Genomic DNA, 14,160 nt, shown 5'->3' on the forward strand with positions numbered 1-14,160 from the left:
AGAATCTGGGTGTAGGAGCTGGAGCTTGTGTCTGCACCGGGCCTTGGTATGCAAGAGAGAGTCGCGCGGCGCAGAATAAAGAAAAGGAGAGAAGGACAGAAGGACGGACGGACAGAGGTAAGACCGGCGAGAACGCGAGACTTCTGTTGTATGAACGCTGGATGAGTAAACAAACAGCCGGACTAGGCTACCCATCTCAATTATGGTGTGCGAACGAAACGGCATTGGATATCTGAGCCCAATTCTCCCACGTTCGCACCTGTGCCCCTCACACAGAGCCGGTACCCTGCAGACGAAGGCTCAAGGCTGGGTGAATGAAAGGCAGCAGACACATGGGCCAGTCTAGTCTCTCCTCTCCTTAAAACTGGTCAGAGCAGTTTAGCAGGTTGCGCTCCCAGATAGAACAGATCTCTCAGATGGGGCTGAGCGCCACCTTCATGGACAGCCCTCCCCCGCAGCAAGGAGCCCGCCGAGGAAGGATTTCGGACACGCGAGGAACATGTTTACTGTTGAACAACTAGTTGTGTAAACACAGCGTGGATGCTCCTGACTGCTGTCGTCCATTAGGGCGGCAGGTTGGTTAGCACATCCTGGAGCCTTGAGTAAGAAGAACTCCACCTGACTCCAATGTCATGGTAACTCAATATTTACCTAAACTACTGTATATCTCAAAGGCCCTTTCTGCAGGGTACACTCTTAGAGAGAGTAAGGCTTAACTGTAAACATAAGTAACTGTAAACATAAGGCTTTTATTGGACGAGATTGTCTGTGCTGTTAATCTGGAAAGCATGGGGGACGTTAATAATACATTGAACAGACAGACTCCCCACCCAGCCCCAGCCTCTCTCTGTCTCCAGCCTCTCTCTGTCCCCAGCCCCAGCCTCTCTCTGTCCCCAGCCTCTCTCTGTCCCCAGCCCCAGCCTCTCTCTGTCCACAGCCCCAGCCTATCTCTGTCCACAGCCCAAGCCTCTCTCTATCCACAGCCCCAGCCTCTCTCTGTCCCCAGCCTCAGCCTCTCTCTGTCCCCAGCCCCAGCCTCTCTCTGTCCACAGCCCTAGCTTTAATACACCCAGCCTCAGCCTCTCTGTCCCCAGCCTTAGCCCCAGCCTACATGCACAGCCCCTGGCCTCTCTCCAGCCCCAGCCTCCCTTCATGTAGTCCTCCTGCCCTGTCTCTGGCTAGCCTCGCGTCACCAGGCTCTCCTTTGGGGTGATGCCATTACATTAACCACACCATTACATTATGTAAATAAGTATTAGCTTTGGCAGCATTTTTTGGGCTGCAATTGGATTTAGTGATCAATTTTTCATTTTGAGATTACCTACAGTGTAGCTACTCATATCATAGGGCGAATGCCGCAGCCCAATATCCGCTTAGAAAAAGAAAAAAAAATCAATATCCGCTTTCCGCCCTAGACCGGGGAAGTAACTGCGAAGCAAATAGGCCCCAGGCTAGTCTCTGGATAATAGTGTTTGGGTTCTGCACTGAGAACGTGAGCGTATGGTAGATCTAGTGAGAGGTTTACCAGAGGGCTGACAAGAGGTCAGGCTGCTGACTGAGGAAGCCCCTCCAGGGGATCATACCACAGAGGCATCAGGGGTATCACTTACCAACCCTGATACACACACGCACACAAGCAGGCATGCACACAAGCAGGCATGCACACACATGCACGCACACACACACACACGCACGCACGCTCACACGCACGCACACAGATACACCTGAAGGTTTGTATTCTCCACCCATCCCCAGGTCTTACTGCTCTCTGCTAGCTGCCTAACGTCATCGTTAGAAGACTGGGTCTGGTTTGCCAGCTATGCAGTTACATGACTCCTCATACAGGACCCCCACCGCAGATCTGCAATGCAGCAGACCCCTCCTCTACAAAGCAGACCCCCCCCCCCCCGTCCCCCCCGTCCCCAGTGCTACGTAATGACTACTGCATTCAGGAGAGGGGGAGTATTCCCACTTCCTACCCTCTTCCAATTTTTCTCACCTACTCCATCACTCTTCCTGCCTCCCACCCACCCTTTCTACTTCACCTCTACCACCTTCCCTTCCCTTATCTCTCTCTCTCTCTCATTCTCTCTACCCCCTCCCTCTTCCATTACTTCCCGCTCTCCCCTTCTCCGCCTACATCCCTAGTTCTCTCTGTCTCTCTCTTCCTCTTTCACATTCTTCCCATATCTTTCGTCCTCTCTTCTTCTCGTTGGCTCCGTTCCCCTGCGTGCCGGTGACCCAGTTTGCTGCCGCGTGGCGCTGTGTGGGGAGCGCGGCGGTCAGCGCGGTGGTTGCCCGGCCCTCTCTCTGGCACACATCCAGTCATGCGTGTGGGATGCGGCCGGCAACGGTTGAAGATGCTCGTTGAGATGACGATCATTCCACTCCACCGAAGATGCTGCAGTACTGTACTAGCGAGGGGGCCGCCTCAGTTCGCCAACTCGCACGCGTTCACCACTGCGACTGCGGTAGCCTCCACACAGAGACCAAGGGTAGAACACCGATTTCAACCTATTTAACGCAGCATCGATAAGATGAATCTGTTTTACAATCTAGGGTAGGGTTCAATATTAAGACAATCTGGGCAGCAATTACTGGTGTAATAGACAGAGTCAGCTTCACTGTAGTTATTCTATGCACCAAAGACGACAGGTTATTCACAGGAAGAGAGGCAGGCAGGGTCAATACTGAAGGAGGGCGCTCACACCCCAAGAGCAAAAACAGAGTAATTTGCTTGTGAACTAAATGTTCTCCAGTCGCCAGTGTCTCTCTGTAGATACGGCTCAGAGATCCTGATATTCCTGTTGTACCATACTGCTCTGATTGATGGCTCTGTACCACTGACGTCTTGCTAGTAGGAAATGAACTGATCTAGCCCTGGGAACAGAGTTTAGTTACACAACCCAGCATATTCTCACACACACACACACAAACACACACACACACGTACACACACAGCCTGTGAAATGAAACAACACTAGCTTCAACACTACAATACAACTAAAACAACACTTTTGATGTTGTTATGTCTCCTTAGAGACACAGTATTACGCACCTCCATAGTCATCATCACATACAGCAGTTACAGAGCAGCTCAGGACAGGACAGCAGTACTGCAGCTGGATTAAACACATCCCACATTCAGAGCAGGGCCACATCTGCAGGGACCAACTCATCTTTAATTAACACGCTGTCTCCAGTTGGAGTGTCTAGCCTACATATAGTTAAACAGCTGACCGGGCTAGCCATCGCTCACAGACAGTATCTACTGTACTGACCTACTTCAGATGGGCTGGGTCCGTGGCGTGTTATCTAGACAGGTAGGCATAGCTACGGCTCCAACTCACTGTGCTTTATCAGAGACCTAGAGTGGAATGTGACGGAATGTGAGGCTAGGCTAGTCGCTCTAGCTAGGCCCAAAACAGATCTGGCTAGGCCTAGGTTATAGCTGACAGACCGTAGTCCAGAGGAACATAATGGTGATGTGGGTTTCCTGCAGGGCTATAGCCTTCAGAACCCCCCCCCCCCCCACACCTCCCCAAACCTCCACCACCACCACCCTCAGCCCCCTAGACAGGCTTCTGGCACTGTAATAATCCAATGTTCAGCTCTGACAACACGGTTAAAGAGTGCAGAATACCACTGATAGGAGCAAGGCCACCCCCTAGCCTATCTGCTCCGCACGCCAGCTTGTGGGGGGCACTCCGTTGGCAGGGTGTTTTGCAGCTGTGGAGCTTGGGGGAGAGTCTGTGCGTTGAGAGAGAGAGAGGGCTGGAATGTGACAGGCCGCCTGGTAGGACATGACTGTGGGCTTTAAGTCCTAACTACATAATGAGATTATAAGGACATCATGTGATGCAGAGGGGCTGCAGAGCAGACACACACACACATGCATGCACGCACAGACACACACACACACACACACACACACACACACGTCAATATGTGTTTTTTACAGTACACTTCACAAATAAAGGAGGCCCCTGGAGGGATACAGGCAGAGAGCAACTCTCACAAAGCGATAACTAGAGCCTAACTGTCCTGTACACCTTCCCATGAATCCTCTTCTAGTGTTTCTCCGCTGATCCACGGAGCGCGGCAGAGGATGATCAGGACACTCTCCCTCCGTCAGCGCTGGGAGCAGAGCCAAAGCCCGTAGGCTGCTGCCGTCTCTGATCTCAGTGACAACATCAGCTCTGCTGTCACACACACGGTACGGATGTCATAGCAAAGGTGGTCCAAGTCATACAGTATTCCTTTATCGCAGTGGTCGACATTGTACTTGATCCAGTCGTCGGTAAGGTCTGCAGGGCGGGACAATAGCTGACCAGGCACCCTGGCTAGTTGTCGGCAATAAGCTAACACAACTTAGAGCCATGTATGGTCTGGTTCAGAAAGGTTCTACCCATGACCACATCTGCACCTCCTGACACAGCAAATTCACAAGATAGTCCCTAATGACACACACGCATGCACACGCACATACACGCGCACACACACTCACACATGTACACAGACACGTACGCACACAAACGCACACACACATGCAGTTGTGCAGGCAAGCACACCCTCAAACACACACACACACGCACTCTTATCAGAGTGCTGAGAATTGACTTTCCTCTCTCCCCACCTTGCACAGCCAACTCCCACTACACACCGTTCTGCTGTGTGGAGAACTCTCTGCAGAATTATACTTAAACCAGCTCTCTGAGAAATTCCTGACCAAGCCTTAGCCTTAGCTGCGCGTGCACACACACACACACACACACACATGCGCGCGCATGCAAACACACACACACACACACACACACAAAGGAGACAGCAGAAAGGGTCAAGAGCCTGCATCAATAGCACATCTGTTAACCTCATCCTCACTATTAGCTTGTTATCTAATCACTGAGCTTGAATGAGGAGAGGCTGAGAGTTGTAGCAGGTCTCTAGAATCTCTCCCAACCCAAACATGGCAGCACTGCTGCTGCTCTGCGAGTGGGTACAGCGTAATAAGTTGAGTGTGTGTGCGCAGTGCACAGTGTAATAAGGAGTGTGTGTGCCTGTGTGTGCGTCTGTGTGTGTGTGTATACTGTACTTACCCTGCAGGGTAGGCTATCAGGCCAGAGCGAGGGTCGCAGGCCAGAGCACGGTTTCCTGGTGCAGTGATGCCCAGCACCTTCTCCAAGGTCACCTGCACCCGCACGCACGCACACACACACACACACACACACACACATACAGACACAGGAAACAGTAGGGACGGGTAAGAGACCACTCTTCATCACACGATGACACGTACGCAGGTGAATACAGAACACGCAAATGAGATACCAACCATAGCTATACCTGGAAAGGCAAGTTCAACATACAGGCTAAAATCTTGTTTTTGCACTTTGCGTTTTCTACAAAATGAGAAACTGAGGGAAAAGAGGAAGCCACGATGGGCTGATCTGCTGGTGTGCAGGACAGCAGTGGGAAGTCAACCCTCTGGATTCATATACTGCATCTCCCTTATGAGAAGCAACGTGCTGCATATTCAGGCTTAATCAGGAGTGTCTGGACCGGGAAGAGAAAGTACACAGGAGAGTTCTGTAGCCTAGAGACACAGCAGTACATCTTAAAAAAACAGTGCTGCGTTGCTGAATTGCACTCTTTATCCTTTTGGGGGGAAAAAAGTAGTATAGGCATGTAATCTGCACCTCCCACCAAGGTTAGACTCATTTGATGGAATCAAAGTGAATTGAAAGCAGATCGTTGTTTTCTCAAAGTCTCGCACGCACACAAACACACTTACTTCATACTTCTTGGGCTTGAACAGCCTCTTCGCCGGAGGCATTTCTCAGGGCAGAACAGCCAGAAAGGCACAGATCAGCCAGAAATGCAACAGTCAGCCAGACATCAGCCAGCCAGATGGTCAGACGGTCAGATTCCTCTCTTGTCCAGAAGCACGTCTACTACAGCAGCCTCTTAGACATAAGGTCCAGAGCTCCCCGTGTGAGTCCTGCTCTGCCTCGTCATCTCACCAGCAGCAGAGGCCAGAGGTGCTACGGGCGATGGACGCTTCCTCTGGGAAACACTGAACATCCAGTCAGAAACACCTGGCTAGGCAAGGCTGCTCCACTACCACAGTCCTACTCTCCCAGGAGTCAGGAGCTATAAGATGGACTGGATAAACTCTTTAAGTTTATCTAGTGCATTAACCCCCCGCCCTCTCGCTCTCTCTCTCTCCCTCTCTTTTTTCTTCTTCTGTTTCTCTCACTAAACATCCCTCTCTCTCACCCTCCCTCCCACAGAGTTTGTCCACTCCTCACGTGACTCGCCCCAGGGACCTGGACCAGATGTGACAGCGGTGTTCATGACCCGACAACTAGAAGATGAGATGAGACGAGTAGGCTAACGGAACAATACCCAGCGCTGAGGTAACTAGGCCCCTACACAAGAAAATGAAAGATAAGACTTTCAGTCGCAGGGAACAGACATGGAATCTCATATTTCTGTTTAATACTGAGGTTACACTCTCAGATTCCTTCATGTGTTATGACAACACAACAATATTCTGATATTCACTGTTCCTTGAAATACTACACAGACAGAAAGTCAGTCTATAGTCTAATATTTCATGGGACTCCAAAGAATGTGGTCTGAAAGACAAATGAGCTGGGAATGGCCAGGTGCTACAGTATACAGTAGGCTGCTTGATAATAATAATTACTGGACCTCAGGGTATTTATTAGCCACACATGACACACACAACTCACGTGAGTGAGAGGCGACACACAACACGCACACACACATCTTCAGATCATAATCAGAATCTGTTTATTGCCAGGTAGTTGAGCTAACATACTAGGAATTTGCTACGGTCAATGGTGCATGACTCTGATGGAGATAGCATTAGACAGGGACAATACAGGAAAAGACAGGACAGTGCAAAGACAGGACAGTATAAATTAGTAGTACAAAATACTTTCTTTTAAAATCTGTTCTGACTGTGTTTATATGATTTATGTTTTTATCTATCTCTTTTCATGGAGAGCACTGAGCTACAATGATTTGTATGAATGGTACTATATAATTAAAATGACATTGACAATGCGAATAAAAAAATACAATATACAAAATGTAGTGTGATGAGTGTAGTAAGTGTACAGTGTAATGTGTGTGCGATGTTTAATGTGTGACAAGTGATATGTGTGTGCGGTGTGTGCTATGTACAGTACAGTCAGCGGTCATGTGCAAGTATTGCAGAGGGGACAGAGTCAGGAGGGGAGAGACAGAGGGGGACACAAGCCTTGTTGATGAGGTTGGTGGCCACGGGGAAGAAGTTGCTTTTGTGGCGTGAGGTCTTCACCTGATGGACCGCAGCCTCCTGCCAGAGGGGAGTGGTTCAAAGAGATTGTGGCCGGGGTGGGAGGTGGCGGACGCAATCTTTCTAGCCCGCTTTAGAGCCCTGGAGGTGTGCAGGACCTGGAGGTATGGCAGGTTGCAGCCAATCACCCTCTCAGCGGAGCGGATGATGCGCTGCAGTCTGGACTTGTCTTTGGCTGTAGCAGTGAAGTATTAGGTAGTGATGGAGGAGGTGAGGATGGACTCGACGATGGAGGTGTACAAGAGTACCATCATTGTCTTTGGCAGGTTGAATTTCTTCAGCTGCCTCAGGAAGTACATCCTCTGCTGTGCCTTTTTGGCGAGGGAGCTGGTGCTTAGCTTGAGGTCCCAGGAGATGATGGTGCCCAGGAAGCGGAAGGTGTCCACAGAGTCGACTGGAGAGTCATTCAGCGTGAGGGGGGGGGGGGCTGGGTTCTTCCTGAAGTCTACAAACATCTCCGACTGTCAGTGGTCGCCAGTGGAATTTGTCCTCTGCATTTCTCCCATCCAAGCTGTCCTCCTCCAGGGGCAGCCAGGAACAGTGGGCAGCCTCATCAGTGCAAGTCCTCACAAGTCCAAGTGCTCAGTCCAGGTCCTAGTGGAAGAGAGCATCTGTTCTTCTGCATGTTTTTCGTATTGGGGTTCTAAGTGGAGGGAAACCCGAGTGAGCACGGGGAGAACGACGGTGTAACGCACCGAGCCACACTTGGTCTGAAGCATCCGTCACTGGCTGCAGGCCAGGCTCCCTGTGGGGTTGCCAGGTTCAACAAGCTGCTCCATCAGAGGGCAGCAGACTCCAGGCCCCACGCCTCCACACACAAGAGGGCTAGTCTAGTCTGAAGGTCTGTAGCGCTGCCTCTGCAACTCCACACCGAGAGAGCCTTGGGGTAGAGAAACAGTCTAGAACTTAACACGCACGCACACAATCTCCCAGCCCAGTCTTCCATATTTACACACAGCATCTAAAATACAGCTGAAACAAAGGCAACAGTATTCATTGTCTTGACTTCCTACAGCACTCCAGACAGAGCTGAATATACACTGGGTCTGCAGGAGATGAACACCGAGTTTATTCAATCTATATAGCATGACAAAAATAGAGTTAAATAATTATTAATTAAATATAAATATAATTAAATAATCGAATATCACTATTGATTGATCATAGGACTTTATCTTTTTAGTGGCCTGGCCTGACATAAAACAAATGTTAAAATAGTTTGAGTATGTTACTCACATAAGGCCTAGTTTTCAATGGCCATTAAACAGCAGCCAGGGAAGGCTTGCTCCTTGGTAGGCCTGGCCTACAGCCTGTGTTGCATAACAGCGCTGCTAGTGTTTATATCTGGTGTACCTCTGCTGGTTCTGTGTCAGGGAGCAGCTCTGTTCAGAGCACAGAAACACCACAGTAGTAAAACTAAACTACTGGCAGAAACACACAGGGACATTAGACCAACTGTAAGAGACAGTCCACTCAAAACACACACTCTGACACGGATTGCCCCCCGTGACTTAGCTTAGCTGATTCCTCTATGGATAATTGCTGGCTCTGGCGACCTGCCATTTTTTATTTATATTTTTGTATATTTATATTTACACCTACATGTCAGGCTTTCGGGTGTAGAAGGGGAGGAGAAATAGCCTACAGGTATGACGAACACAAAAGAGATCTGGCTACCAATATCAAAGGAGGGCAGCGGCGCAGCTTGTACGCAATTACAAAGCCTACTGCTAATGCAGGCTGCACAAACCGTAGTCTCAGCTTCCTTGGCGGATGGTAGCCTAGCAGTTCTGCAGTGTGAGGATGACATGGGCACTGACATAGACCTAGACACTGAACCTTAGGCCTATAAGTGTTGCTAAAATCCGGGTCGGCTGTAGCTCAGTTGGTAGAGTAGGTCGTTCAATGATCGAAGGGTCAGTGGTTCGAATCCCAGCTCCGACTGTCCACATGTCAAAGTGTACTTGAGCAAGACACCTAACCCCAAATTGCTCCCAATTAAAGGGTAAGCACCTTGCATGGCAGCTACCGCCATTGGTGTATGAATGTGTGTGTGAATGGGTGAATGAGAGGCCATTGTAAAGCGCTTTGAGTGCCGCTAAGGTGGAAAAGCGCTATATAAGTGCAGTCCATTTACCATTTTACCATAAAATATACAGTATTATAACTCTATTACTTAAATGTTACAGCCAGGGCTAGCCCCCCTGGGGACGGCACAGGAAAGCATATGCAGCAGTAAACAGTCAATCACTATGGAATGTAGTAACAGGCTACTCATGAGCACAGGATATAGCCTCTGTTTGTCTGTCTGTTTTCCTATCTATTTGTGAGCCACGTGTTAGAGCAGAATAGGCAGACTGCCAACACCAGGTGTGAATGGTGACACTGACCTTGCACCGCCTCCTAAACCTGTCAGCAGTACCCCATCCTGCACACAGCCAGCAAACAATCTCCAATAGTACGGTCTGGACCTACCCTATGGAGGAGAGCTAACTGTATAGTGTTGAAGCCAGCATTCAACACAAGCCTAGGCCAAAGCACAGTAAAGTCAGACAATTAGAGACTGAGAGAGAGACAGAGAGAGAGAATGTGTTTGTGTGTGCGTGTGCGTGAGTGAGTGAGTGAGTGAGTGAGTGAGTGAGTGAGTGAGTGAGTGACTGAGTGACTGAGTGACTGAGTGAGTGAGTGAGCATGTTGGCATGTTAGGTTCTGCAAATCTGAAATACAGGGCTTATCAGCAGTTGTGAGAGGTCATATACCACTTTCTCATGTCACCACCAGACGCTTCACATTAACATTGTCAGTAAACAAACCACTTAGAACAGTAATATCACTGCTGCATCAGAGCATTTCACTGTGGTGCATCTTTTGAACAAATAAACATCATTTGGATTCAGTGTTTTCCACCATCTACAATAATGCAGTATCATGCACAGATATTAGGACAGACAGGGGATTGACGCACATGTCACTCCCAGCGTGGAGTTGCTTAAGCATTGCTGGCAGCACAATGTAGAGAAGGAGCTCAGTCGTGGACTGGTCTTCAATAGTCAAGCGTGATCTTCAATAAGTCTAGGCTAACCTTCAATACATTTGACAGCAGGAATAGCGCTTCCACTCATGATTGTGTGTGTAGAGAGAGAGAGAGAGAGAGAGAGAGAGAGAGAGAGAGAGAGAGAGAGAGAGAGAGAGAGAGAGAGAGAGAGAGAGAGAGAGATCAGGCAAACAGTCTAACTCTACAAAGGCTTTACAGTGCAGTGCATTTACAGTGTGAACTGGATGAATGCCAAAACAATACAAATGCACAGCACAGCGTGACGAGAGAGGCTGTAGAGAGCCTGGCTACATACCTTATTACTGAGGTTCTCTTTGTTGTTTATAGGCTTGTTCCGTCTCAGTTTGATAGATGGCGAGCGCAGTAGGTTTTTAATCCGGCTCTTTATCGTGGTTCCCTCCATGGTCATCTTGAAATGGAATGATAGGTCTCAGAGATATTATGAGCGTTTATGAATGACAATCAAGACACCAATGGTGGCGGACGTTTCCTGGCGTTTTTACGACCAAAATCATGTCTTGGTTGAGTAAAACAAATAAATAGCTGAATATTTAAAATAAACACTGGTCTCCTGTCATGCTGCCTGCGTTTCCCGTGCCTTTGAGAGATACGCGTTCTGAAGGCATTAGTCCCGTTCAATGAATGTGCTCAAGGCTTTTCCGCAGTACCCGGCTATCCCTATCCCTGAAACACAGGGGAAGATGAGAATGCATGCATTTGCTCAAAAATGTCCATGTCCCTGGTCCTGGGTTGTCTGCGGTGCAACAGTCATTACCGTCACCGAGAAGTGCTGAGACTCTTCTCCCTCACGTCTCTGACAGCTGCCAGCCGCCCCGCATTGACGAATCAGGGTCTGCGGCGCACATACACCAGTTGGTTAGCAGTTAGCCGCAGCAGGCTAGCCGGTTAGCCGCTACCTAGCTAGGCTAGCTTGGTATTCATTTGATTCGTGCGTCCCCCCGTGGACAACCAAGAAAGAACTGCATAATAAATATATGGCATAACATAATAAGTCAGAAACGTTGTGTATCTTCTACTGGCAGGGGCACCTATGTTAGCTAGTTAACTGTTAGCTATACCTTAACTACTCATCTCTAAAATTAATTTGACAGCTCTTTCGTTTGGGAGAAGCCACGGGACGATTGCCCACCCAGACCAATAGTCAACAGCGCTATTAGGTGTGCATCTAGTGGTTGAAGTCCTAATGAACCATCTCACTGGCCCATTCATAACGTTAACCTCTTTAATTCATACCTGTCTTTTATCTGGCATATTCTGTTGGCCTAAAGTTACATGCTGTTTTTCTCTTCACAATCACAGTCTGTGTTACAGCTGACACCGGCAGTGCGTGTTTTGATAATCCTGAAATCAAAAGTATCAGGAATAGCTCCTATAACAACTGTCGTAGCTAGCAACCAAATGAACGGCTCGCACGAGACAGCAAACGTGGAGTTCTAGCATTATGGTGCGTTCGTTTATAACTGGGAGGTGGCAAATTGCGACTTGCTACTAGGAATGATTAAATAAAACGCTGCATGAACTCGCATTTCCTCGTCGCAAATTCGGATATGTTTCTCAGCCTCCAGTTGCCGGCTGATGTCAATATCATATCATATCATCATCGTATCATTCGCTATAGCTCGAATGCACACAGGTCGGAGGTAGGTATTTTGCCACTTGCGACTTGCCACCTCCGACCACAAACGAACGCACCATTAGTTCTAGCAAAACAGTTCTAGGTCTACCGATATTGGATTTAAAAAGGCCGATATAATAACGATAGTTTGGAGCAGGAAAAAAGCGGATGGGCAATTAATCGACTGATAGCAAAACATTTTTTGCCACCGTCAAATAAATTAAATACCTAAATGAAAAAACCTATCCAAGACGTGACTGGAAACACTGCGCTTTCGGGAGTTAGGGGGAGGGGGGGCAGCCGTCTCGGTGGGTGGGTGCTAGTAGGGCTCATGGAGGTATAATATAAACGGTAGGGCTGGGTTAAAAAAGAAATGAACAAAATCGATTATCAAAAATCAAATGATTCAGAATCGATCTTTTATTTAATGAATGAATGAATACATTAAGGAATGAATAGTTCATTCATTCATTCATTCATTCATTCATTCATTCAATGATTCATTCATTCATTCATTTTTGGAAATCAGTATCATACCCAGCCCTATATAGTATTGATGTGTTGCATAACTTGGCAGTCATGTAATTACGGTTACAGCAAAAAATAAAACAGGTTTTAGTAACACTAACCGAATCGATGTTGAATCGAATCGAATTGAATCGTGATAATCAATTCTGAACCTTGTGAAGCGAAATCGAATCGATTCTTGAAATTCGAAACGATACCCAACCCAGCCCTAGTGCTTAGGAGAAAAAATATCACTGCCATGTGGAAAAAAGACGTGCATGCATTGTGCAAAAAGGCCGCGCAATTCCTATTTCGCACAGGGCCTCGCATATCTCCCAAACGGGCCTGGAACCTCCTCCAACGAGTTTAATAAAAATCGGTTTGGTAGTGTAGTATATTTTTTATACTGTATTATACTGTATTACATCAATCACATCTGCATTACTCTCATGTAGTTTTTATTAGAATAATGAATAAACTTCACTTTAGTTTGAACTATGTTAATGCAAGGCTCAACAGAGGGCATTTGTCCTTTGTCTCTGAGTAGCCTAGTCTGTAACATGATCCCAGGAAGGACTCAGCAGCCCCAGTGTCTGTGACTCAAAGTTATGCATTTGAAATATACTGCAGTAGTTTTTGCATAATCATTGTCTAATGAATGGAGGTGAATGGCCAGTGGGCCAGTGTGTTTGGACAGCCCGTGGACCTGACCTGTGAGTAGGTTGGCTCATGCTATACAACTCTACCGAGTTTCATGAAAATTGGTCAGGTAGGCCAGTTTGTGTAATCCTGGATCAAAAAAATGAATGGAGGTGAATGGCCGGCCGTGTTTGGACGGCCCATGGACGCGACCAGTGCTTCGCATCTGCTCCAAAATTTAACGGATTGAACTAAGTTGGACCACGCTACACCCTTCCACAAAGTTTGGTGAAAATCGGTTCAGTAGATTTTGTGTAATCCTGCTAACAGACAAACCCAAGCACAAACGCACATATGGCGTGCTGCGCTGTTGCTGCGGCGGAGGTAATTAACAAATTCTGATTCTAATGAATACATTCAGAAATTAAGTAGCCTAGGCTACTCCTTTTTGTCAGTTGTTTTGTCAGTTAGGGGCGGTTAGCTCAGGAGGTAGAGCGGGTCTTCCATTGACGTGGTCCAGACCCTTGTCAACTAATATATAGCCTATGAATATATAGATACAAAGTATATTAAAAATGTAACGGAACCTCCTTAAGTGTGATTTGGTGGATTATGTCTACTTCGTTTGAATATGGTCTATTTACCACTCAGAAAAGAGCGACTTTAAATGTACCCTATTTTATTATCTACCTTCTATTCTACAGATATAAAGGGCTCATTCTAAGGTAACACAAATTATAATTATTTTCATGGGATTATACACTATGCCTATTTAAAAAAAAACGTATACTCAATTTCTGCCAAATCTACACAATGCCACTCATTTCTACACACTGTACCTTTAAATAAAGGTAAAATAAAATAGAAAAGTGTAATATGTTTCTCTATACAACTTCTCACAGCAAAGCATGCAAAGGAATATACTTAATCTGATCAAGATGAGTGAGAAACGTCCAA

The 14,160-nt window shown here is 47.4% G+C and overlaps 1 protein-coding gene across 1 annotated transcript in view; it reads right to left on the reverse strand.

Annotated features, from left to right (window-relative positions):
• mapkbp1 (mitogen-activated protein kinase binding protein 1) overlaps window positions 1-10,830 on the reverse strand; it is a gene marked incomplete at both ends in the record, with an annotated part of 38,113 nt that extends 27,283 nt beyond the window's left edge. Inside the window, 2 exons of the mRNA XM_084438453.1 lie at window positions 5,097-5,188; window positions 10,717-10,830. Coding sequence (XP_084294579.1) covers window positions 5,097-5,188; window positions 10,717-10,830 — 206 coding nt within the window. The remainder of the gene's footprint in view (window positions 1-5,096; window positions 5,189-10,716) is intronic.
• Between the last annotated feature and the right edge of the window lie 3,330 nt (window positions 10,831-14,160).

Source organism: Borostomias antarcticus (genome assembly GCF_949987555.1).
Source record: "Borostomias antarcticus genome assembly, chromosome: 5".
Lineage (NCBI taxonomy): Eukaryota > Metazoa > Chordata > Actinopteri > Stomiiformes > Stomiidae > Borostomias > Borostomias antarcticus.